General features: G+C 35.6%; 1 protein-coding gene across 11 annotated transcripts; it reads right to left on the bottom strand.

Annotated features, from left to right (window-relative positions):
- Window positions 1-2,536: 2,536 nt before the first annotated feature.
- On the bottom strand, window positions 2,537-23,368 carry MDM2 (MDM2 proto-oncogene). 11 transcript variants are annotated; one of them, XM_017656077.3, is made up of 12 exons: window positions 22,994-23,368; window positions 22,425-22,494; window positions 22,195-22,279; window positions 19,480-19,554; window positions 17,193-17,326; window positions 15,922-15,971; window positions 13,254-13,321; window positions 13,015-13,111; window positions 9,845-10,002; window positions 6,416-6,571; window positions 5,689-5,766; window positions 2,537-4,026 (listed from the first exon to the last, which is right to left on the bottom strand). In XM_017656077.3, the coding sequence occupies exons 3-12, from the start codon at window positions 22,273-22,275 to the stop codon at window positions 3,451-3,453; spliced, it is 1,473 nt and encodes a 490-aa protein (XP_017511566.3). In that variant the 5' UTR covers window positions 22,276-22,279; window positions 22,425-22,494; window positions 22,994-23,368; the 3' UTR covers window positions 2,537-3,450. The 11 variants fall into 11 exon arrangements, with proteins under 11 accessions (XP_017511566.3, XP_036872930.2, XP_017511564.3 ...); XM_037017035.2 differs by having other exon boundaries at window positions 9,845-10,005; window positions 22,195-22,328; window positions 22,425-22,652; window positions 22,994-23,367; XM_017656075.3 differs by having other exon boundaries at window positions 9,845-10,005; window positions 22,195-22,328; window positions 22,994-23,367.
- Between the last annotated feature and the right edge of the window lie 214 nt (window positions 23,369-23,582).

Raw genomic sequence — 23,582 nt, 5'->3', positions numbered from 1 at the left:
AGCCCTTCCCTCTCCACGAGGAAGGGAAATATTTCCATTTATAAAAATAAAAAGTCATGGGAGATTAAGGATTCAAATGAACTTTGTTGCAGCAAGGTTTGAGAAGATAATGGTGAGAATTTGTTTCATAGAAACCTCTGAAGTCTAAATTGTTCAGGCAGAACATTTGAGATATCCAACAAGCAATGGAATTACTGAAACTTTCTTTTCTACATTTAAATTAGGGAAGCGACATGAAGGCATTTGTGAATTATCTGTAAATGAACCAAAAATGGTAGAGACCAAAGCCCATTTAGGCAGATTTTACACTGATCTTGTAGAAAGATCTAATACAGGGTATGGCCTGGGAAGGTATAAACTAAACACATACATAAAAGTACTAAAATTTTAAATTCATCTAACATGACAGCAAAAACAAAAAGTTGAAATTTTGAAATCTAGAATGTGAATGATAGTTATTTTGTTAAGCAGACTTGTTAGGTTGTTGGCAGGACATTAAACTATCATACATTCTGAAGGCAAATCTGTGGGACTAAAACAAGGATGAAAGGAAAATGTCTACCATTTTTAATAAAAGAAACTTTAAAAGAGCTTTAAAGTTTTTTTTTAATTTAAGAATTCAAGTATGTTTAGTATCACCTCTCCTAAAAAATTATAAAAAATATTATTCTAATATTAATACAAAAATATACCGTTAATGTATTTCATTAATATACCATTAGTGTATTTCAATATTAATATTGAAATATATATGTATATATCATTTCAAATGCATTCAGCTATCATAAATTACTGAACACATACCGACTCCCATCTGCTTGTCACTTCAAACTGCTCGTTCTATTTACTGTTGCTTTTTCTTAGTTCCTGTTAAGTCCATATTATAACATAGTCAACACTTCTGAGCCCCTTCTAATATGCTGCTGTTGTCATGTATTTATTTTTTTAAAGCCTTTTTTTGTAAATGTCAAAAATTCCCTATCATGTGTAACAAAGCCGGCTATGAGAGACAATATGGCCACAGACACTTAAACAACTGATTTTTCTTCCAGGTAAACAAATAATTTTTTTTGGTAAATACTAACTTAAAACCCAATTCAGCATCCAAACCAGTAAGTACAACAACAAACATTTCACAATGCCATGACAATTTGCATGTATCATGAGCCTACATAACTACACACTAACCAGTATCTTAAAACCCTTATTGAAAATAAAAAGCAAACTAAATGATGCCATTAACTAACCCTAGTCTGGCTTTGGGATCCACCAATCCTGATTTAAAAAACCAGCTTCAAGACTCAGATCCCAATGCTTTGATTCATTCAATACATTCTTACTGAGCACCAAATACATGAATCATAATCAAGAAGTCTTGGTCTTATGGAATTTAGGTTCAGAGAAATTACAGGCAATTTGAATAGCTTTTCAAGCTGACCAGTGAGCAGGGTGACTAGCCCTAGTTCCCATCCCCACCCTAACTACTTCCCTTGCAAACTGTTATCTGTCACTTGTTGAGAAACCACTTACACCAACCTACCATGCAGTGACACAAGTGAACAAGACAGAGAAAAAACAGCATTTTGTCACCCTACAATTTAGTTAACACCATTCTCTCAAGTTGGTCTCTCAAGTTGGGAGGCTCCCAAGTACATCAGCTGCCCATTACTGTATGTACTTCCAAAGTGGGCAGGCACAGCTCTTCCAGAAACAAGCATATTCAGACTTGAACTTTTGATTACCTAGTTGATTGATATTCAAATATAATTTTCATTTTACTATGGAAAAATTGTTTGTAAGATCCAATAATCACATTCTTGAAACAATTCTTAATCAAATATTTAATAAAGTGTTTGTGAACCAATAAACATCTGTATACTAAACCTAAAAATTTAGACAATCAAGGCTCCATTTGTAATGTAGATATGCCGAATGAGACCCTATCTGCACAGATTTGAATGTTTTATAAATAGCGCAATCACTACATAATATACCCTGAATATAGTGTTTATAGTCTCATTTTTACTATCAACTCCCCTTAGAAAGGACTGATTCTACTCAGCTATAGCTGAAGTACTGTAAGCCTCTAGTAATAAGGCTTTTACTGTATTTGAGAACCAATCTTAGGCTAAGGTACTGATCCCTCCAGCCATTTGTTTCCTACTATCTCATATGTATACATGTTTAAGTTGTGCACATGGTTTAAAGCTTAATACAATGTACTGTTAGTAACTGGCACACAAACTTGATGTGATAAATTATCCCTCTCAGTTCTAAACACTTTATAGTTTCAGTTGATTATCCTCACCTGAGTATATACAACTGCCACAGATAGGAGAAAAACACTGGGACCTTAAATCTAAGTGGTTTTTTTCACTATTTTGCTGAATATTCATATTTAAATACAAATCAAGATGTTAGTCTATGCAGTTTGAGAGAGATTTCAGAATCCTATCTTGTGACCCTGTCATTCTTGAAGACGAGTGATACATAGTTTCTGGGCAATTTAGAAAAAAGTTATGACATTCTCAGGCAGTTTAAAAACAAACAGTCCTTCTGTTTATTAAATTTCTGCATTAAGTCTTTGTGAAGTCACTGGCCTCTAAAACTGGCCTTAAGCAAAAGTCTGAAACCTAGGTAACTACCAGGAACCATGTAATCCAGCCCAAGAAAGTACTTTAAAGTGTCTTAGAACTGTTTTTCAATGTGTGGAAAACAAAAGATTGCACTAATTCCTGAAACTAGGTGTGGAAAAGGGTTACAGATATAGAGGTTAGACTCCTAGATAATTCCACATCATGTTAGGGAACCTTATGAGTTCTGTCTCATGGGTAAATGGTGGCTCAGACTTCTCAACTGACATCATTACCTCCTATCCCTTACTATACCAGAGGATGAAGAATAAGTAGTTCACTTTTACTTTCATGGCCCCAAATACAACCACTGATATCTTTTTTACCTTGAAAAACTATTTTGAGAGGCTCTGGAAGAGTAGAGAAACTAAGGATTGGAAGATTTTAAAAGTACCTAAAATTTAAATAATAAATCTTTCACACAAACTTTTTCTCCTTATATGAAAAGTACTAGATTTATATTTAAAATGTCCTACCTGTATTTTTAAAAAGATATCAGATACTTCTCATTTATGAGAGAGTGGAAATTATTTAAAATATGAGGAGCTAGCAGTAGAGGATGAGCTACATATCCAATTCAAATTACATTAAAACCCAAATATAAAATATAAACAGAAGTGAAATTTTCCTAAAAGGAAGTATTCACTATTCCCCTCCCAAAGAAGGCGAATTACACTAGAGAGAAGAAATCCACATGCAACTGAGATACTTTTGCCCTTTGATATCAAGGTAAAAAAATAAAAATAAATTTCATGTTGTCTAAATTTTCAGGGTTATATAGTTGAAATATATAATTGTATTTTTATAGACATGTCAACTAGGGAAAATAAGTTAGCACAATCATTTGAATTGGTTGCCTACATACTGGACAGGGCTTATTTCTCTTCTTTAGCTTCTTTGCACATGTGAAACATGCCATAAGATGTCCCGTTTTGCCATGAACAATGCACCCATTTTTAGGTCGACCTTGGCAAATCACACAAGGTTCAATGGCATTAAGAGGAAAACTAGATTCCACACTTTCTTCTTTGTCTTGTGTGTCTTCCCTCTCAAACTCTTTGACATCTTCTTGGCTGCTATAAATGACACTATTAGAAGTTGATGGCTGAGAATAGTCCTCACTTTCTTGGGATTGGGAGGTTTGTGTGATTTTATCATCATTTTCCTCAACACATGGCTCTCTAGACTCATTCACTGTATTTTTTTTACAATCAGGGACATCAAAGCCCTCTTCTGCTTGTGCTGAGCTTTCTAGTTTGGCTTTCTCAGGCTTTTTCCCTTTGTCTCTGCCTTTGTCTTCAGGAAGCCAATTCTCACGAAGGGCCCAACATCTGTTGCAATGTGGTGGCAGGGGAGGATTCATTTCACTGCACGAAGTACACTTCCAATAGTCCTTCAGTGAAATAACAAGAGTTAGTTTCTGTAACCCTGTAATAACCAACCATAGCAATGTAGCAGCTTCAGTATGTCTAAGGTAAAGTGTACACACAGCTCACTTTTCAGCATTTCATGTTTTACACAGAACATTCAACATGTAAATTCTTTCCTCAAGTATGTGATTTTACTTTTTTTTTCCCCAGCCAAACCATGCTGAAAAATCCTAAAACAAAAATACATTCACTGTGTATCTTAACCACATACCCATAAAGTTACCTGTTTCAGGACATATTATAGTTGGTTCATTTAGTTGAAGCAAATGCTATGGGATTGTTTATCCTGTAATGAGGCCCATACCACTCCACTGCCTTAGAGGCTCAACCCCGGATACTGTGCCCAGAGACCACTTGATCAATCTAAATGGAACTACCGCCCAGTCTGCCACTGACTGAAACTCCCTTAGAAATGCTCTAAAACTAGGGCTCAACTGAGCATCCCGAGCAGCCCCCTAACTTCATCTACAAAGGAAATGCTAAAGCATTCTTCAGCAATCATTGCCAGCTAAAATCTACCACCCTTGTTACTATCCAAAATGTATGCCCCTTACTTGGCTATCCTTTTTTGTGTTCTCATCACTGCTAATTGCTTCTTCCTTCCTTACCTCATTTCCCATTCCACCATGCAATTTGTATAACAAACTCCTCCACATCCCCAGTCTCTTTATTGAATATAGCCATATCCCCTACCTTAACTAAGCATGGCTCTTGCCTAAGGACACTGTATGTGTAGAACAGCACATAGAGGTCCTTCCTATCTTACCATGAATAATGTAACAACCAGTTTTAAACTGCCTGACAGATGACATAAGAGGTTAGCAATATGGGTGAAGACTGTTCATTCTCCCACTTGGTTCTTTCAAGTTCTCAAAGTAGGTTTCCAGTAACTGACAAAACCAAAGACTAAGGTCTTGAGGAGGGACAGGGGGATGCTTCAACGAGTACAGTAAGTTGCAATATCTATGTGTGAAACATTTCACTCAACCTGACATGTGTCAACTACTTGAGTTATTTTCGAATACAGCAAAAAAATTTTCAAAAATCTCACAATTTCACCTTTTTTGCATTTAGATAGTAACTTGTTTTCAACTCAGAAAAGAGAAATGAGATTTCCTACTCAAATATAAGACAATATAAAGAGCAAGAATTAAAGCAAATAATATTCTGCAAAAGAATCCCAACAAATTCCAACACCTCTGAAAGCCAGTACAGCATAAAATGTAAATATTTAAGTCCTGGTTTCTTTAATAGCAAATCCCACCGCATTCTCTAGTACAAATCAGTATGAAAGATGTTTACATTCAACAAGATTGGCAAAATACTGATAACTGTTAGAGCTGAGCAGCATGTATACTGGACATAAATCACACTATTTTCTATGCTATACATACTTGAAATTCTCCACGATTAAGTCTTTAAAAGTTCAAATTCCAGCACCAATAAAAAAAAAAAAAAACCAAAAATGTAGCAACAGTTCCCAATACAAATAAAATGCTTCAAATCACTAAAACTTTAAAAAAGTATTTTAACTTTATAAAAAATATCTCAGTAAACGACATACTTTTCTAACCTTTACCTCAATGTTATTTTTTGATTCCTTAAAAAAGTAAATGCATACTTACAGCTAAGGAAATTTCAGGATCTTCTTCAAATGAATCTGTATCACTCTCTCCTGCCTGATACACAGTAACTCGATATACCTAATAAAATAAATCCATTAGAATCAATTCATCACCTTTTTTCTTCAACCAGGAAGGCTTCTCAGTGCTAAGTCCTGAACAGACAGAATTCCTCATACACAGAAGTACATGCTAAAATGAAGGTCAAATGGAATGGGTGAATATAAAGGGGAAGAAATGGAGAACAATGAAATCCTCACCCACTGTGGTGAAAAGGCAATAGAGTGTTTAAAATAGATAAAGCAAAAAATTCAGTATAAACATTTTTATTTTATAAATACAGAAATATTAAGTAACTGTGAAACAGCAAGAAATGTTGACAGTAGTCACCTTCAGGAAACAGATCTGAAGGGACTGTGTGACTTCAACTGTATGCATGCTTTACTTTCATAAAAAGTAAATTAATATGACAAGAGAAGAACTGAATACTCAAAAAAGTGAACAGATGAACGCTCATTAAGGTCTACTGACTTCTGGCATTAGTAGTTATAAGAATTCAATCAGACAAGGAACTACAAAAGTCTCAAGTCCACAAAACAATATTCCAGTTTGCATAAATCAAGAGTCAAAGATTTCAAATGAAATATGAATATATTATTTCAATCTTATTGGTCAATGAGTATGGAAAATATTTAACAACACTTAAATATAATTAAGAGAAAAAACTTACCTCATCATCTTCGTCTGAGAGTTCTTGTCCATCTTCACTAAGGCTATAATCTTCTGAATCAAGAGACTCAACTTCAAATTCTACACTGAACTGATCTGAAACTGAATCCTGATCCAACCAATCACCTGAATGTTCACTTACACCAGCATCAAGATCCTAAAATTGGGGGGGAAAATGTGATTTAAATTAGTATTATTTTCCTTGTTCAAAACCCCATTACATAGAGAGCAAACCCCCTTGGTATTCAAGGTACGAACAGTATGACAACATTTTCAGCTTATCTCCAACTAGATACCCCCCAACACACACTAAATATGAGCAATCAGCCAGATCGATTTGTTTCCTAAATCAAACTTGGCACTTCTACTTGCAAATTAACTTGAATAACTCAACATGTTTTAAGACATACTCATCTGTTTTGCCAAAGCCTCTGCCAATACCACAGCTAAGAGTACTTCCACCTCTAATTATCTTTACTACTTGTGTATTATTGAATATATTTTCACCCATAAATTTTGCAAAACATAATTTTGTATGCATGTTTCTTACTTGAATTATACCCACTTTAAGAGTTAAGACCATGTCTTGATCATCTTTACATCTTCAGATTGGTAAAATACAAGTAGTTTGAAGATACACAATAATTTTAAGACTTATGTTTTTAATGAACTTTGAGAATAATTTGAAAGACCTTTCAGGAATAATTTTTTAAATTCGTTTTTAAAATTCTGTATCTGTTCATGTAAGTCCTCATTTCAAAGTACAAAAGCCAGTAAGACTTTGAGTCCCATAATAATTGCTGTCAGTGGCTAAGAATAGGAACATATGCAAAGCAGAAGGCTAGAACCAGAGAAACTACATTGGTCTAGGAGTCAGAACACACACAAATCTAAATTCTAGATTTTCTACTAAATAGCTATGTAACTTTGGACACATTTAACCTGTGAAAGCCACAGCTACTTCACATCTATGAAGAGTTTGGATTATATAATCTCCAATATTTTCATCATTTACAAAAACAAAAATAAAGTATAACTGAGGTCAAAAAATGGATTTTTACAGTGATATTAAGAATGTAGTAGTAGTAAAAATAACATTCACCAAGTTGTAGTTTTAAACAAGGACACTATTAACAATTAGATTAAAATCACAAGTCAAATTAGAATGCAGTATTTTTAGCAAAGTAACCTAACAAACCGGATACTTCAATTAACTAATCTTCAGTGCACTAAGTTTGGCATAAAAGAGTAAATCACAAGAAAAATCAAGTTTCAGAAAGCACCTTCTATAGCAGGGATTGGCAAACTGTGGCCTACCACCCATCTATTTTTATAAAGCTTTACTGGACACAGCCATGCCCATTTGTCTACCTGTTATCTATAGTTGCTTTTGCCTTACAGGAGTAGAGTTGAATAGATGCAACAAAGACCATGTGGCCTGAAAAGCCCAAAACAGTTACTATCTAGCTCTTTACAGAAAAGCTTGACTATCCCTATTCTAGGATATTATGAAGAAAGCAGTATTAAAAGTTGTTTTTAAAAGTTCCAGCTAATGTTCAAAGGTTGATCCAGAAACTTTTAAATACTGTACATTTAGAAAGGATCATATTTAATCTGGGGAGATTTTACATTTTGAAGTCAGAAGTCCCTGGTTCTGCCTAAATTCCAACTGTGACAACTGTTAGATACCTTAAATAAGTTATTTGAAACCCTTAAGTCTTAGTTTTCCCTTCTGTAAATGGAGTTTGAGGCTGCTGAGATATCATGTAAATTGCTAGTACAGAGCTTAGAATATAGCCTTAATTCCCAAATGTACTAAACCCAAAAGGAAGAAAAGATGAGAGGCACTTCCCTCTAACTCTCTTTACAAATGGGTGAATGATTACACCAAATGATTACTAGAGCATTCTTATATCAGGTAAGCTAAAATGAAGAGGGAAAAAAACCCTGCAAAAAGCTTTCACAAGTATGGACTTAACCTGGAAACAACAGACTAAAAGATAGTCCAATACTCTCTTCTAAAAATCCTAACAAAAAGAAAAAAAGAAACGCCTTGATAACAAGGGCTTTAAATATTATTTAGCTAGAATTAAGAAACATCTTTAACAAAGACCATAAGTATAATGGGGCATAGTAGTTCTATTTAAACCTTTTATAAGGAATACAATTACCCAAACTTGAAGTTTGTGTACATATTAAGTTTTTTTTAATTGGATTCCATTTTTAGATATCGCATATTTGCTCTCAAAAACCTGTGTTTTTTTCATAGCATTTATTAAATGTTTTAATCATTTCACTGTTGATGATCTATCTCCCCGTGAAGGTAGGGACCATATCCACCATGACTGCCACTGTAATTCCAATGCCAAACGGAACCTGACACATAAAGAAGACAAATACCTACTAATAAAGATTTTGCTCTCAGGGGAGCTCACCACGCCATCTAGTGGCTTACACAGTAACAGCTCTATTAAATACTAACTCCAGAGGGCACATCTGTAGCCATAAAACCCTTCTTTGGAAGAGAGAAAATAAACACAGGAAGTAGCGAGAATACATAAAAAGAATAGGGTACTATCATAATTAGTTCGGTCACACTTCTAAAGAACATTAAAATGATCATTAATATCCAGGATGATCATGAGACACTGCCATACCACAAAGGTTCCAATTGTAGTAACATTTTAAAGACAAATGTTTAATGATAAGAAAGAAAATATTCCATCTGTTAAGCATTCTTGTTAGCAAGAACTTTTTTTTTTAACCAAACCTCTTTCAGTGACATCTCTTAAGAATTTTACTCCTAGCTAATGCTTCGGGATTTTGTTTCAATCAAAAGATCTGATACTCTCCCATCATCATCTATGCAGTGATACACCACCATTTCACAGCCTTAGCTAACAGACCTTCTCCGTCTAGACACATGACAAATGTGGAGCTCAGACTATGCTTATTTGCTGTTAGCCACATTTAAAAAGTATTTTTACCCTAAATATTTTGGATGAATTTGTCTCAAAATTCTAAGACACCTAAGTGAACCAAATTTTTCCTTTTGTTCCCCTATTTTTTTAAATGTGTAACTTCTAAATTCTCAAGACTACTCTATACATCAATTTATTTGAATTTACTACTGGTGTAGTGGCCCTACAAGAATCTCCAATATGCAGGGTGGACCTTAATGACTATTAATATTGGTATTAATCTTATCAACACAGTCTAGTGCAACTCCACTATTTTCCACCCTTCTCCCCAAACCTGGGGGTGGAGGTGGGGAAGATCCATGCAGTCGTTTTATATGAAAGAAAAATTTAACACAATGTATGGCAGCAATCCTGTAACATATATGTGCACTCCATCTGAACATTTATAAGGACTACCAGAACCAGATTTTCAAAAATGAGAGTCTTGTTTTATTTGCAGATGAGATTACCGAGTTTGACGGAGTCCCTGTTGACTCACTGCCACTGCTTCTTTCACAACATATCTCCCTTATGACACACAGAGCAAGGCTCTCATCAAAGGAAAGGGATATACTATCAGATTTGTGGCGCTTTCTTTGTCGTTCACCAGGTAATTCATCTGAACATTCTTCTAGACATGTAAGGAAAAAAAAGTTAATTAAATTGCTCTACTATGATTTATTTAGAAATTGAGCTGTCCTGAGTACCTATATGTACTGAAATTTAGTTTCAATGAAAGTAAACAGAGAAAGTCAGTTACTATTGTTTCCAAAGTCAACAGTTTTATTGATCTGTCCAGCCGAGTTATAGCAGAATGATGTATTTTTAAGTTTTTTTAAAGCTGCTCTCAGAACTTCTTCTCCATTAAGTCACAATCAATTTAATCCATCTAGAGCTTTCAATAACTGATATAGGAATTTTCTATCTAAACCAATCTTTAGGATCTAAGATTTCATTCTTTTTTCTGAAACAAATAATTAATAATGCTTAATTTAGTTAAATAGTATTCTTAATATTTCAATTTCCAGAATACCCTGTATTGGATTCAATACCCAGTGAAACAGTCCGTTTTCAATAATAAACTACCTCTGACTTACAGTCAGAATGTTACCAAATCTGTCAGGAAAATAAGTGAGAGTCCTATCTTACATCAGACATAAAAATATATTCCAAGTGAATTAAAGAACCAAAACCAAAGAACAAAACTATCTAAATACTTAACAGAAAATATTCTTAGAATACTGAGTGGGGAAGTTATGACTCTCAAGAAAAACACTATCAAGATTAGACTATATTAAGATTTACATGGCAAAATGAAATACCATAAAAATTAAAAGTCAAATGTCAACTTAAAATATCTGCAAAATACATAAAATGGTTAATGTTCATTTTATACAAAGCCCTTCCACCAAATAAAACACAAACTTAAAGTCAAAAATGAAAAGGCAATTCACAGAATACAAATGACTAATAAACATGAAAAAAATATATCTTCTATCTCTTAGTGATCAAGGAAATGCAAAACAAAATGAGATACCACTTTTACCCATGAGAATGACAAAAATTAAAATGACACAGTCTCAAGAGATTAGACAGAAAAGACATTTTGATACACTGTTGGTAGACATGCAAAACAGTGCAGTATTTTTTGGGCAAGTTCTCTATCCTAGGGAAATACTTGTGTAATTATTTAAGGATGTATGTGCAAAAGTGCTCACTGCAGCCTTATATGTTAAGTACCTAACAGTATGGGATCACATGAGATACAATCCATATGCCTGAAACATATACAATCCTCACACCTTTGCTCACTCCATTTCCCTCTCTTGTCTTTTGAAGTCATCTCTTTCTGAATTTCCAAAACACTCAGGTCCTACACTTGCAGTGGGCACAAAACTAAAGTCAGCCATCACCCCTGCCACCAAAGGAAGCTCACATTCAAACATCAAGGCAACAGGGAAAAAATGATTTACAGCTATCATGAGTGCTATGAAGTGAAACAATGAGGATGCTAAGGAAAAGTGAACAAGATTCTACCATTCTGGCTGGTTAGAGACAGCCTCTCTGAGAAGGTCAGCAAAACTCATTTAAGAAAAATGGGAGCTTGTCCGGCAAGGCTGAGGTAGATGAACTGGCAGAAAAAAAACTGTGTGCAAACATGTTAAAGCAGCAAAGAGTTTTGACTTGTTCAAGGAACCAAGGAATTAGTACAACTGAAACACAATGAAAGTGAGGGAAAGGCCAAAAACCAGATTAAAGGTAGATCAGGGCCTTGTAGGCCAAGGTGAGAAGTGTGGTTTTATTCGAAGCCAATGGTAAGTAACCAAAGTAGCTAAGTGAGGAAGTGACATTATCTAATTTACCTTTTATGATCTCTTTACTGTGTGAAGAAACAGAAAGAGAAAAGAGTAGAAGCAGAGAGAAAATCAGCAAGGTGCTGCAGGGGAGGCAAGAGATGACAAGGCCTGGATAGAGTGAAGACATTCTTATCATCAGGTATGCTTTAAATTGTAAATAATGCTATAATTAGTATCTCTACATATAATCTTATTCAGCTGAATTTGATTATATCCCTAAGATAGATTCCTAAAACTAGTTATTGAGATAAAATTGAGATAAAGAACTCCAAGCCCTTTTATAATACATAAAGGTTTAACCAATGTATACCAATTGATACACCAATAGTATACCAGTGCCAACACATGAAAAAATGTATCTGCTTTTTGATAAACCACAAAAGACCTCTTTTTGTATTTTTCTATTATCTGTAAAGCCAACCTGCTAAAATCTCCCACTTCCTGAAATTTATCAGTCATTTGGATATATCATGAAAAACTTGTTTTGTTCTTTCTGCTATTTGGATTTTTAAATATATTTTTGAGAACTTTTTATGTAGTAAGGATATTAACACTGTCCAATTTAAAGTAAGTATCTTTCAAAATGTTGCACTTTTTAAAATTCATCTTTTAAATTCACTTAGACTTCATTTTGGCATAAAATACAGATACACCTTGATCTCCCTCCCCCAAATAACTGTTTATTCCAAGCCCATGATTTAGTAAAGACATCCTCTACTATCACTACTCTCATGTACAAGATTCTAGTCTAGGCTTATCTAATCTGTGTCTGCTGACCTCTTCTTTCATCTGAATCACACACACAATTTTAGGTAGTAGGACTTTTGATCAGGTAATAGCCTCCTCTGCCTCCACTGTCTTTGTAAAAATGTTCTCAGCTATTTTCTTTACCTCATCTTCTTAGTTGTTCTTTACGTTCTCTGCGTTTAAACTTACTGGATTTATCATTTATTAGAAACAACCATTAAATATTTTAATTGCTAAGGTAGCTAAGAATAATGACTAAAACAAGAATTTACATCCTTGTCCTGAATTATCCTGAATAAGAGAGAGCTGGCTAACTATAAACGCCAGTGGAGCATAGGAAAGTATATCTGCTATAGTCAACTAGAAAAATGTTGCTAAGAAAGCAATTTTTAAACCAAATAATATTACATAAAATAAGAAACTCAAATTCAATCATCTAAACCAAAAAGGCACAATTTCATTGAGCCTAAATACACTAATTTCATTAGAGAGTGAACACTGAAAAGCAGTTTGAAAGTGCCAAGATTCATATATACCTGTCTCACTAATTGCTCTCCTTCTAGATGAGGTAGATGGTCTAGAAACCAAATCTGAAGATGAAGGTTTCTCTTCCTGTAGCTCTTGCACAGGGTCCTAAGCATTCAAAGGGGGGGAAAAAAAAAAACCAACCCAAACTTAACTTGTTAACACCAGGAAGCTAAAAATCATTTGTTTTAAATAACCTTTCCAATTTTCAAGAAACATCAATACTTGAATGAGTTCATTTCAAGATTACCTTTTCATCACTCCCACCTTCGAGGTGACACCTGTTTTCACTCACAGATGTGCCTGAATCTGATGATTCTGATAGAAAATAAAAACAAAGAATCACAAACTGAAAGAAAGGGCTATTCAACAGATTTTAGTCCAGGACAAACTGCTACACAATTTAATCTTTGAACAAATATTAAACAGAGCCATCCCTATGCTAGATACTGGAGACATAAATAATTCAACATTCATACAGAAAATACCTAAGAGTAATTAATTATAAAGTGTAATAAGCACAATAAAAAAGGTATTATAAGATAAATTAGTAAAGAAGATGGAGCCATGACTATTTGGTAGGGACGGGACAAGGTCTAAGAAACAAAGAATCAGAAAAGCTTTTATAGTGGAATATGAAGTAGGCCTAGGAAAGGCCATTCTACAGAGGGGACACTGTGTGATAAAAGCATCCAGCTGTGAACCTCCAATGCCTGTTGCAGGGAACTACAGGTAATTCATTACTACTACAATGTAAGCAGGACGATAACGGGTCTGGTGTGCCCTGCTACATGGCACAAGGATATCAACAAGCAGCCCTTATGCCACCAATCCCACATCACTGCATTCTCCCCAGCTGATACTTCAGAGGCTTCGCTAAGGCACTGCTGCATCCAACTCGCGATTAAAAAGGTTTAATTCAAGACAGAAAACTGACTTGCTAGTCCACAGTGAGTACTATCCACAGAGAAATAAGGGACCCCTATATGATTATTTTAAGCCGAGAAATGACAAGTCACTCTGGCGAGAATAGGGGGAAGCTAGTATTAAAATAGTAATTGCAATAATACAAATGAAAAAGCATTAAAGCCTGACCTGAAGCACAGAAAAAGGTCACTTCTAAAAGAAGTATAAAGGTAAAAGTGAAAAAGCCTTGTTGTCTGATATACAAGGAAAGGGAGAAGCTGAGAAGGATCCTAAGATTTCACTTTGGGTAGATGAATGGGTGGCACCATTCACCAAGAAAGTAGCTCGGAAGATGAACATATCTGGGTGGGAAGACGATAAAGTGGACAAAAATCGCTCAGGTAGGCAGGTTCAGTTTGTAGGTAGATGTACAGATCTGGAGCTCAAAAGTCAAAAACGCAGATATGCAATATATAAAATTAGCAAAGATCATAACCAAATACCCTTTGCTACTGCCTTAAAAACATCTTCATTTTAACACTGAAATCAGGCCTGAGCTAACATTTTGAAATTATATACACTATCACAAGTGTATTTCTTCTTTGTATTATGGTACTATATTGTATAATATACTATGGCATTGATTTTAAATTGTACATATAGATAGGTTGTATTTTGAGTATAATAAAGGAAATGTTATGAAACAGATGTAATAAAAAGGAAGTACAAAGTGTGGCAAGGTTGAGAACACTCATAAGGAGGAGTTCTGAAGTTAATTCTACTAAACTGAAACCTGAAACAAATTCAAAATGGAAATGACATAAGCAATCTGTAGGTTATTGTTTCATTAATATAATTTTCCTAGTAGTCTAACAAGATTCATTTAAATGAAAGAATACTTCAAAAAACTGAAAATACTACTAGAGATACTATAGGTGTTTACTTTATTAGCCTTCATTTAATTTCATAAAAAGCTCTGTAAAACAATAAAATGTCAAGTCACTGGCCCTAATAATTACTTCTTTTCTAGGCTATGATGGCGATGCCCTTTTCTGGGTCTTAAATCCTAACTCTCGAAGAATGAGTATTCAATTCAACACTATAATTAAACACCGTATTAATAAAACACGTGTGTGATGCAGAATGCAAAACTGAATAAGATACAGGAAAGAGAAATATAAACAAGTGTAACAAAGTAATATAACAATAAAGTCTAAAGTATAAATACAGAAGAGTGGGAGCACAAAGTAGTGGTCAGTTCATTCTGGGGAGTAAGCAAACTTCTGAGAACAGTTCTTAATTGTAGTTCAAGGATGGGCTTTAAGAAGCCTGTGGTGTGCTAAGCCACGACACTCAGAAGCAGACTATGTACCTCTCTTCCCAACTCCACGTTTGCAGCCTGAAAATGGCCATAGTGGGGGTATTTACATGACGGAAACCAGCAACCACTACAAATGGGGATTTTCCCTGGAAAAATGGGTTTTTAAACATTTACCAGCATACCACTGTGGATATTTATGTGTATCTTTCTGGAATGAGAACCCAGTGCTTTTATCAGATTATCAAAGGGATATGTGACCCAAAAATAGCAAATTAAGAACTGTAAGCCCAAAGGTGGGGAAGTAAAATTCCACTTGCATAAACAAACTGATAGTTTTGTCTGTTATAAAAACAAAAAAGGACCCATCCATTCAAATGGTCCTACCTAGATATGTTACTTACCAAAGCCTTTCAGTACATCTCTACAAAGGAGTTTCTGAAATTATCTTCAAAACAATTCTAATGCTGGTATCTCAAGGCTTAAATTAATGTAAGATACTTTACATATCATAACTCTTCATTAAAATCTTAGTATTGTTGTTTTATTTCATACATATTTCTTCCTATTAAATTTAGCACTCTTTTATTGTAATTATATAATTAAAGCAACTTTTAACGAGAATCACGGCTGTAAAATGATTACACATACACAAAATGTCTTTAAATTTTTATGGTATTCAAAATTAACTTACCCTGCTGATTGACTACTACCAAGTTTCTGTAGATCATTGTATATATTTTCCTTGCAGAGAGAAAAAAAAGATGCACTTTAAAACACAAAAACATATTAAACTACTTAACCAGACTTTTAAATACAGTTGGCCCTTGAACAATATGGGTTTGAACTGTGCCAGTCCACTTAAATGCAAATTTTTTTTCAATAAATATACTGGAAAATGTTTTGAAGATCTGCCACAATTTGAATAAAATACTGTCTTTTCTCTAGCTTATCTTATTGTAAAATAGTATATAATACAGAAAACATATAAAATGTGTGCTAATAAAATGTTTATGTTCTCAGTTACACTTCTGGTCAACAGCAGGCTATTAGTTGCTAAGTTTTTGGGGAGCTGAAAGTTATAAGCAGATTTTTAATTTTGCAGGGGTTGGCTGGCACTCCAACCCATGTTATTCAAGGGTCAACTGGATAGTCATTCTTCCCTAATCTTCTTAGCTTTCTGTCTTTTCCGAACACTCAATAATGAATATGTATTGTGCATATCATAATGTTCTTATAAATATCCCATTTAATTATCTTTTTAGCTCTAATATTGAGCATTAAATATTAGGATCTAGTTAATTGTTTCAGTGAAAAGAATTTACCCCATTTATTAAAATACACATGCTAAGGCTACACACAGACTATGCTAAACCAAATGGGGCAAGGAATTCCAAATGTAAAGTAAGAATGACAGGAAAAAGTGTCTACAGCTCCCAGTAGAATAACTGCAGAAGTGTTATCTGGGTTAAATTCAGCTGATTAAGTGCCATAATGTTTATATGACAAAGAAAATGGTCTCTGAAATAATTAGGCTCAAATTTAGACCTTTACCACAGGGTGGTATAAAGATTATCTTTGAAAGTGGCTAATATTTTTAACATGCAATAACTGTAATATATAAATGCTTTTTATGTGCCAAATGCTACTTTTACACATTGTCTCTTTATAACCTCCATGAGGTTCTTATATTGCCCATACTTTATAAACAGGGCAGACTTAGAACTTGCAGTAAGTCAATTTACCTTGTCACACAGCTGATAATTGAGCTAGGTCTCAAATGCAGGTTTTGTAAGATTCTAGAACTCAGGTTCTCAAGTAATATGCTATATTGCTAAGAGATTAAATTTCAGCACCTCTTGTATATATTGTAACAATCTTACTCTGATAAAAGGGAACGAGAGGGGGTGAACTGAAATGTTTGCTCAGCTGGCTTTTTACAATGGACTACACTGAAAAACTTACCTGTGCTCTTTCACAGAGAAGCTTGGCACTCCAAACAAATCCCCTAGAAGATCATTCGAACAATATACAATATGCTGTTGTTTCTCATCATATAATCGTTTAGTCATAATATACTGGCCAAGATAAAATATAACCTGAAACAGAAACATGATTTCTGGGCATTCAAGAAAATCAAAATTTAGTTTAAAAAAATCAGTATCTCATTTTCCTGAAGAAGTTTAAACAACCAGCAACCACATCCACAACCATGTAGAATGACAACCATTCTGTACTCTTAAAAAAGCTGCTTTTAAATCTTTTTCTTTTCATTTGATGGAAAGAAATATTGCTTCTGCAAATTACTTAAACCTTAAAAAATGTATTTTTTTTTTTTTTGGCAGACTTTTTAATTCTGCTCAGGTATCTAGGTATTATTACTAGAAGGGAAAAGGCAACAAAATGCAAAACCATTGATAGTAGAAAAAAGTTACTGAATCAAAAACACCCATTACAATACAGCAGTGACCTAGAAGCATTTAGCAATAGTCCCCAAACACCAAATATCTCAGCAGCCTCTGAAATCATCACAGATGAGGAAGACAGGAAAATGACAAACTACATTATGCAACAGTTCGGAAGGATTCAGTGAATGAAAAAAGCCCTGAAGATACCAATATAATTTGTATAATAATCAAAATAATAACCTTGAAACATGCATATACAAGTTATATTCTCTGTGCTCCATTAAGACCAAGTAGGCAATATATTTTAAAACATCCACATACAAACCTAGTAACAATCACCTAAATATGTATGGTGTTTTACAGTTTACGATGTACTTCTACAAAAATTGTCTCATTCTTCTGGTATTTCACAGAATTGTTACCACTGTATTAGAAATAAGGGAATTGACCTGGTCTTCTAACTCCTAGTCCAGTGTTTTTTCTACTACTCCATACTAGCTTTCACTGCTCTCCTATACGTCAGAACAAAGATCTTACAACTAAAAACTGTTTCAGACAATATATACATTACTGCTATAGTTTAGCATAAGTATTCTAAGTCTACATATGGCCTTGATCAATTCTGTCATTTCTATATACTAAATTCATACTTGTTTGTTTCCTTAACTGATTACATATTGTCAAACTCAAGTTAAGAGCCCTAAAAAACATCATTTACCTTGACGCTTTCCTGTAAGCACTCTACAGACTTACCTCGATAAGCAGCCTTCAACTTAAAAGAAATATTTCTATGTAACTGTAGACTGGAAAGGTGGCTGACAGTGGGAAAAGAGAAAGAGAACCTAGATTCCTACCAAACATCCTGTAAGAAATTCAAACAAGTGTGGCTGAAAAGGAAAATGGTCTGGAATTTCTTCCTGCCATACTATCCTGATGTATGTAAGGGTACTTAAGTGTTTTAAGTCATCAGAGCTCCATAAATTAAGTAGGAGAGATGGGGAAGATGCATTATTTCATTCATACTGAAATTTTGCCTTATATGGCCCAATCTCTCACTGAAAACCATGCTTCAGTGCACAAACTTAAAGCCAGAGAATACACTGAAATGAATGCATTAAACAGAACATATGTTCATGAATCAGCTCACCTCTATCCCAGAAAGATCAGTGTAGTGTACATCCATGGATGACCAAGAAGCCCTTGGATAGGATTCAGGGGGTCCATTAATTTGGATGGAGAAAAAATTTATCTTTATTTTTGCTAACTTTTAACGGAAATTCAGCTTTTCCTTCTATTACAAATACAGGCAAAACCCCCACAAAGTATTAGTAAAACCTGTGATTTTGCCACCAATAAAAATCACATGTTTTCAAATGATACTATGCTTGGTATAATCTCAAAGTATCAATTATACTGCTCATTATTCAAAACTATTTTTTTTTATTTTGTTATCATTAATCTGCAATTACATGAAGAACATTATGTTTACTAGGCTCCCCCCTTCAAAACTGTATTTTAATATAATGTTTCTTTTGTAATCCTATGTTTTGTTTCATGTATTTAAAAATATGACTCTAAAAAGGAATTAATCTGAGAAGACTTTACCCATCTGCCAAGTGGGCCCACACCACAAAAATGGTAACACATACAGAGCTTCCCTTTGTCTCTGAATACCTAGCTGTGAAATGCTATTCAAGCATATTAGAACTTTCAGCTTCAAGTTATAATCCAAATGACACAATACTTAATATTATTACTGAAAAATCCCATATGGCCAATTTCTCCCCACAATTATATGTAACCTGTAAGGCATTTATTATCTCATTAACTCTAATTAAGCTTACCTCTTTCATAGTATAAGTGTCTTTTTGTGCACCAACAGACTTTAGCAACTTCAAAAGCAATGGCTTTGGCCTAACCTATAAAGAACAAAGAGTTGCTATTATACTTCCAAAATTATTCCAGAACTTTAAGACCTGCAGCAAACACAGCCATAAGGGATTTTTCAATAGACACTATGTTTAACAACCTCACAAGGTTAGACCTCAAAAACAAGTCATGGTTTCACTTAATGCAACAGAACTAGAAACTGAATACCACTGACTGTCAAGGGGTTTGGTAAAAAAATGCTAGAATCTAACTATTATACAAATGATTAGATTCCTCAAGTAATATCAGTTCCAATCTGAAATTCTACCTATGCAAAGGCAGTGGAAATTATTTTTTCCTCCAATTATTTCTATCTCTTCTTACTACTTACAAACTCAACCATAAATGAAATACTTCAATGAGCTTACTGTAGGCTAAATTACAAAATCCAAGAGAAAAAACTAAATCTTTAGTGAGTCCTTTTATCAATCTCTTCTTTCTATAGATTGGGTTCTTGAAAGTTGGAGAACTTAAAATAACCCAAGCTGACAAGAATAATTAAGAGCAGATCTGAGACTGTAACTCATATCCCTCAACTACAAGCCAGCATTTTCTTCCTATTATATCATGCTGCCTCTTAGTTGATCTACATTTCAATTATCTGCTTTTCAAACATTTCTGAGCTTCTACATGCACCAGACAGTGCTAGGTACTACAAAAAAAAAAAAAAAAAAGGAGAGAAGACATGACCTGTATTCAAGGAGCCAGCCAATTATATCAGTTGATAATTTTTTTCTATAAAGTACCAGATAGTAAATTGTTTGTTTTTCTGCCAGATGGTCTGACTCAGAAGAATAAATAATATGTAAACAAATAAGCATGTCTGCTTTTCAGTAAAACTTTACAAAAACAAGCAGCAGGCCAAATCTGGCCCATAGGCTATATAGTTTGTGCCTGACCCTGATCTACAGGCTTTGCAAATGGTATTGAGAAAATAATTAGCAAGGAGCAGGGATGTAACGTGTTTATGCTCTTTCTCTACTTATCTGTTGCTTTTTCAAAATCTTCAAAACTCAATTATCTTTATACTTAGCCACCCCCCATACAGACTGATAACTATGTACCTCTCTTCGATATATTCCTACCTTTCTGTCTAACTTTGAAATCTGACAGCATCACAGTTTGAGATCTAACTAACACTGAGCAAAGCTGCCTATTTCCAGCTTGTCAATTGAAAAATTTTAAATCACCCAATAAATGTAGTATTAAATCATTAATTGTTCCAATCACACATTTTTAATGCATTGTACATTCAAGCTATTTAAAGAACGAACTCAGAAAAGACATAAACTTCCTTTCTCCTTAAATTTTATATATGTAATAGTAACTTCAAGCTACATAAAACAACTCAAGATAAAAATCTGCAATGGAAAGCCATCACTTTTTATTAAGACTTGGAAGACATACATTAACAGGAAAACTACTATAGAAGAGAATACCATTCTTAATTAACATATAGAACAAAAAGAATAAATTCCAGATGAAGAGAGATCTAGCTGTAAGATTTTTAAATACTAGAAAATACAGGAATGTATTTGCATAAATTTGAGGTGGGTGAGTTTTCATAAGAATGGTATGAAATTCAAAAGCCAATAAAAGTCATAAAAACATTCTCAATGGGGAAAAGACAACATAAAAGTTAAATACACCTGAAACACAGAAAACTACAATAAACAAAAACACAATAAACCTAAAAAAAAGTGGATAAAACATGGCAAATCCCAGAAGAAAATGATTTAATGAATTACAAAATGCCCAACCTCACCAGGGATTACAGAAATTCAAGTTTAAACAGTGATAAAGTACCTTTTGCCCAAAAAATGTTAAAATTATAAAAACTGGTAATAGTGTTGGCAAAAGTGAAAACTGTTAAAACCTTTTGGTTAGCAATTTACAAGTAGTAATCATACATGTGTACAGTTTATGACCTAGAGTCCTACTTCTGTAAAATTTTTCCTACAGAAATCTTTACGTAAAACTTGTGTGAGGATACATGTACAAAACACTATAAAGCTCAAAAACTAAAAGCAACTTTAAAAATCTACCAGTAAAACTGTAGATTTAAAAAATGGTATACTAATGCTGGTATATTATGGAGCCATTATAAAGAATTCTATAGTTTTTATTTATTGACATGGATGTTATTTGCAAAACACCTCTAATGTAATCCTGTTTTAGTAGAACAAGACAGTAACACAGATTAAAATTCACATGTGTGTATATATGTGGTATGTACATAGAAAAGATCTGAAATGAGACAAAGTAGTTTTCACTTTGTGTTTCTGAAGTGCCTAAAATCTTTGCAACGAATTACTTTTATGAGTTTCAGAAACCATTTAAAAAGTTAAATACTGACAAGTCAAAATAGAAAAATAATCGGTCACATAAACAACTTCAGTAACCATGCTAAGCATGTAATGGAACTCACTTTTAAATCCAATGGGCTAAAAAGAGCTGAGAAAATAAATACTGATTCTTACAGTATTTATCCACATAGTTACCCCTGAGAGGCAGATTTAAGCTATGTACATACATTTTCACCTAAAGAGCCCTGCTACAATTGTGGTCTACAGAATTCACCTCATAAAATAATTTTTTTTTAAAGTTACACTTGAGACAAAAATACCAACCAGGGTCTCTTGTTCCGAAGCTGGAATCTGTGAGGTGCTTACAGCACCATCAGTAGACACAGACATGTTGGTATTGCACATTTGCCTAAGAGCAGGAAAAAAACACACGATAAAAACTTGAAATAAGGGAACATCTGCGAAGGAGACAAAAATCATACAGAAATGAGAAATATAATGTCTTTAAATAACGCCTTTAATAAAACTAAAGCCATTAGCAAGTGAGTCCTTACCTGGATTAATAGAGTAAGTGCTGTATGTCGGTGACCACAGGTATCTATCTCCAACCGTCAGTGAAAATAGCTGGGAAAAGTCACGGTTTAAATAGCCCCAGCTGGAGGCAAGTCAGGACTTAGCTCCTTTCATTGCAAACTAGGAACGTGTCCGAACTTGACCAGCCCGGAAGGAAAAGCTGAGTCAACCTGTCCACAGAACCAGCCCGAACTAGCCCAGTCAGCGCCCTGCTCCGACCGGGAGAGAGCAAGCACCTGTCATCATTAGCCCGACCCCGAGTCGGGAGCCGGCGGCGCCCGCAGCGCCCCCCGCCCAAGTGACCTTTACCCCAGCCCAGGGGAGCCTCCCGCTGCCCCGCCCCGGCGGGGGCCCGGAACTCCGTCCTCCTCCTCCTCCTGGGTGACGGCAACCTCGCCTCCTCCCAACAAACCACCCACACCCAAGCGCAGGTGCCCCGCGCCCCCCTACCACGAAAGGCACAAAGGCTGCGTGCTGGGAACGCGAGCAGGCCTGGAGACACCAAGCACAAAGCAAACCCAGAGCTGCCCGCGCGTTTCCCGGCCGATACCTGATCCTCACCACGCTGGGGTTTCCGTGTTTAGAGTCGGGTGGGAGACCCCTTGAGGCTCCCCAGTTCCCCTCACGGGGCGCGCGGAAGCACGACGCCCTGGGCCTTGGCGGCCATTCCACTCGCGGGACCCAGGCCGCCGGGGCGCCCGAACGCACTAGATCCGGAGGAGAAGGCTCCTGGCGGCGAAAGTGGCAGGACCTCGGTCAGAGGGACTGGGGCTGCCCCTCAAGCTCGGCTTCTTGCCCCGTTTCCCCTCCAGTCTCACAGCGCCCCGCAGGCCCCAGAGGAGCCGAGCTAGCAGCGGTGCGCCCGGTGCGCGCCCCCTGCGCGCCCCCTGCAGCCCGCGGAGAGCGCGCCGGAAGCCGCGGCCCATCCGGGCTCTACGCGCGCGCGCGCGCGCGCGCCCAATCCCCGCCGCCTTGGCCAATTGGGGCGATCGGGGAGTTGGGCGCGCGGCCAGGGCCGCGCCGCCCTGGCAGGTGAGGGAAAGGAGACGGCGCGCGCGGCGGGCTGGCATCGCGTCGAGGTCTCTGGGTGGATCTCGGTCCTGCCGGCCGCAGCCGCGTTCGGCGCAGGACGCTTAGGA

The sequence above is a fragment of the Manis javanica genome, chromosome 10 (assembly GCF_040802235.1).
Source record: "Manis javanica isolate MJ-LG chromosome 10, MJ_LKY, whole genome shotgun sequence".
NCBI classification, from domain to species: domain Eukaryota; kingdom Metazoa; phylum Chordata; class Mammalia; order Pholidota; family Manidae; genus Manis; species Manis javanica.
The sequence above is the reverse complement of the archived record's forward strand: the minus strand, read 5'-3'. Positions and strand labels throughout refer to the sequence as shown.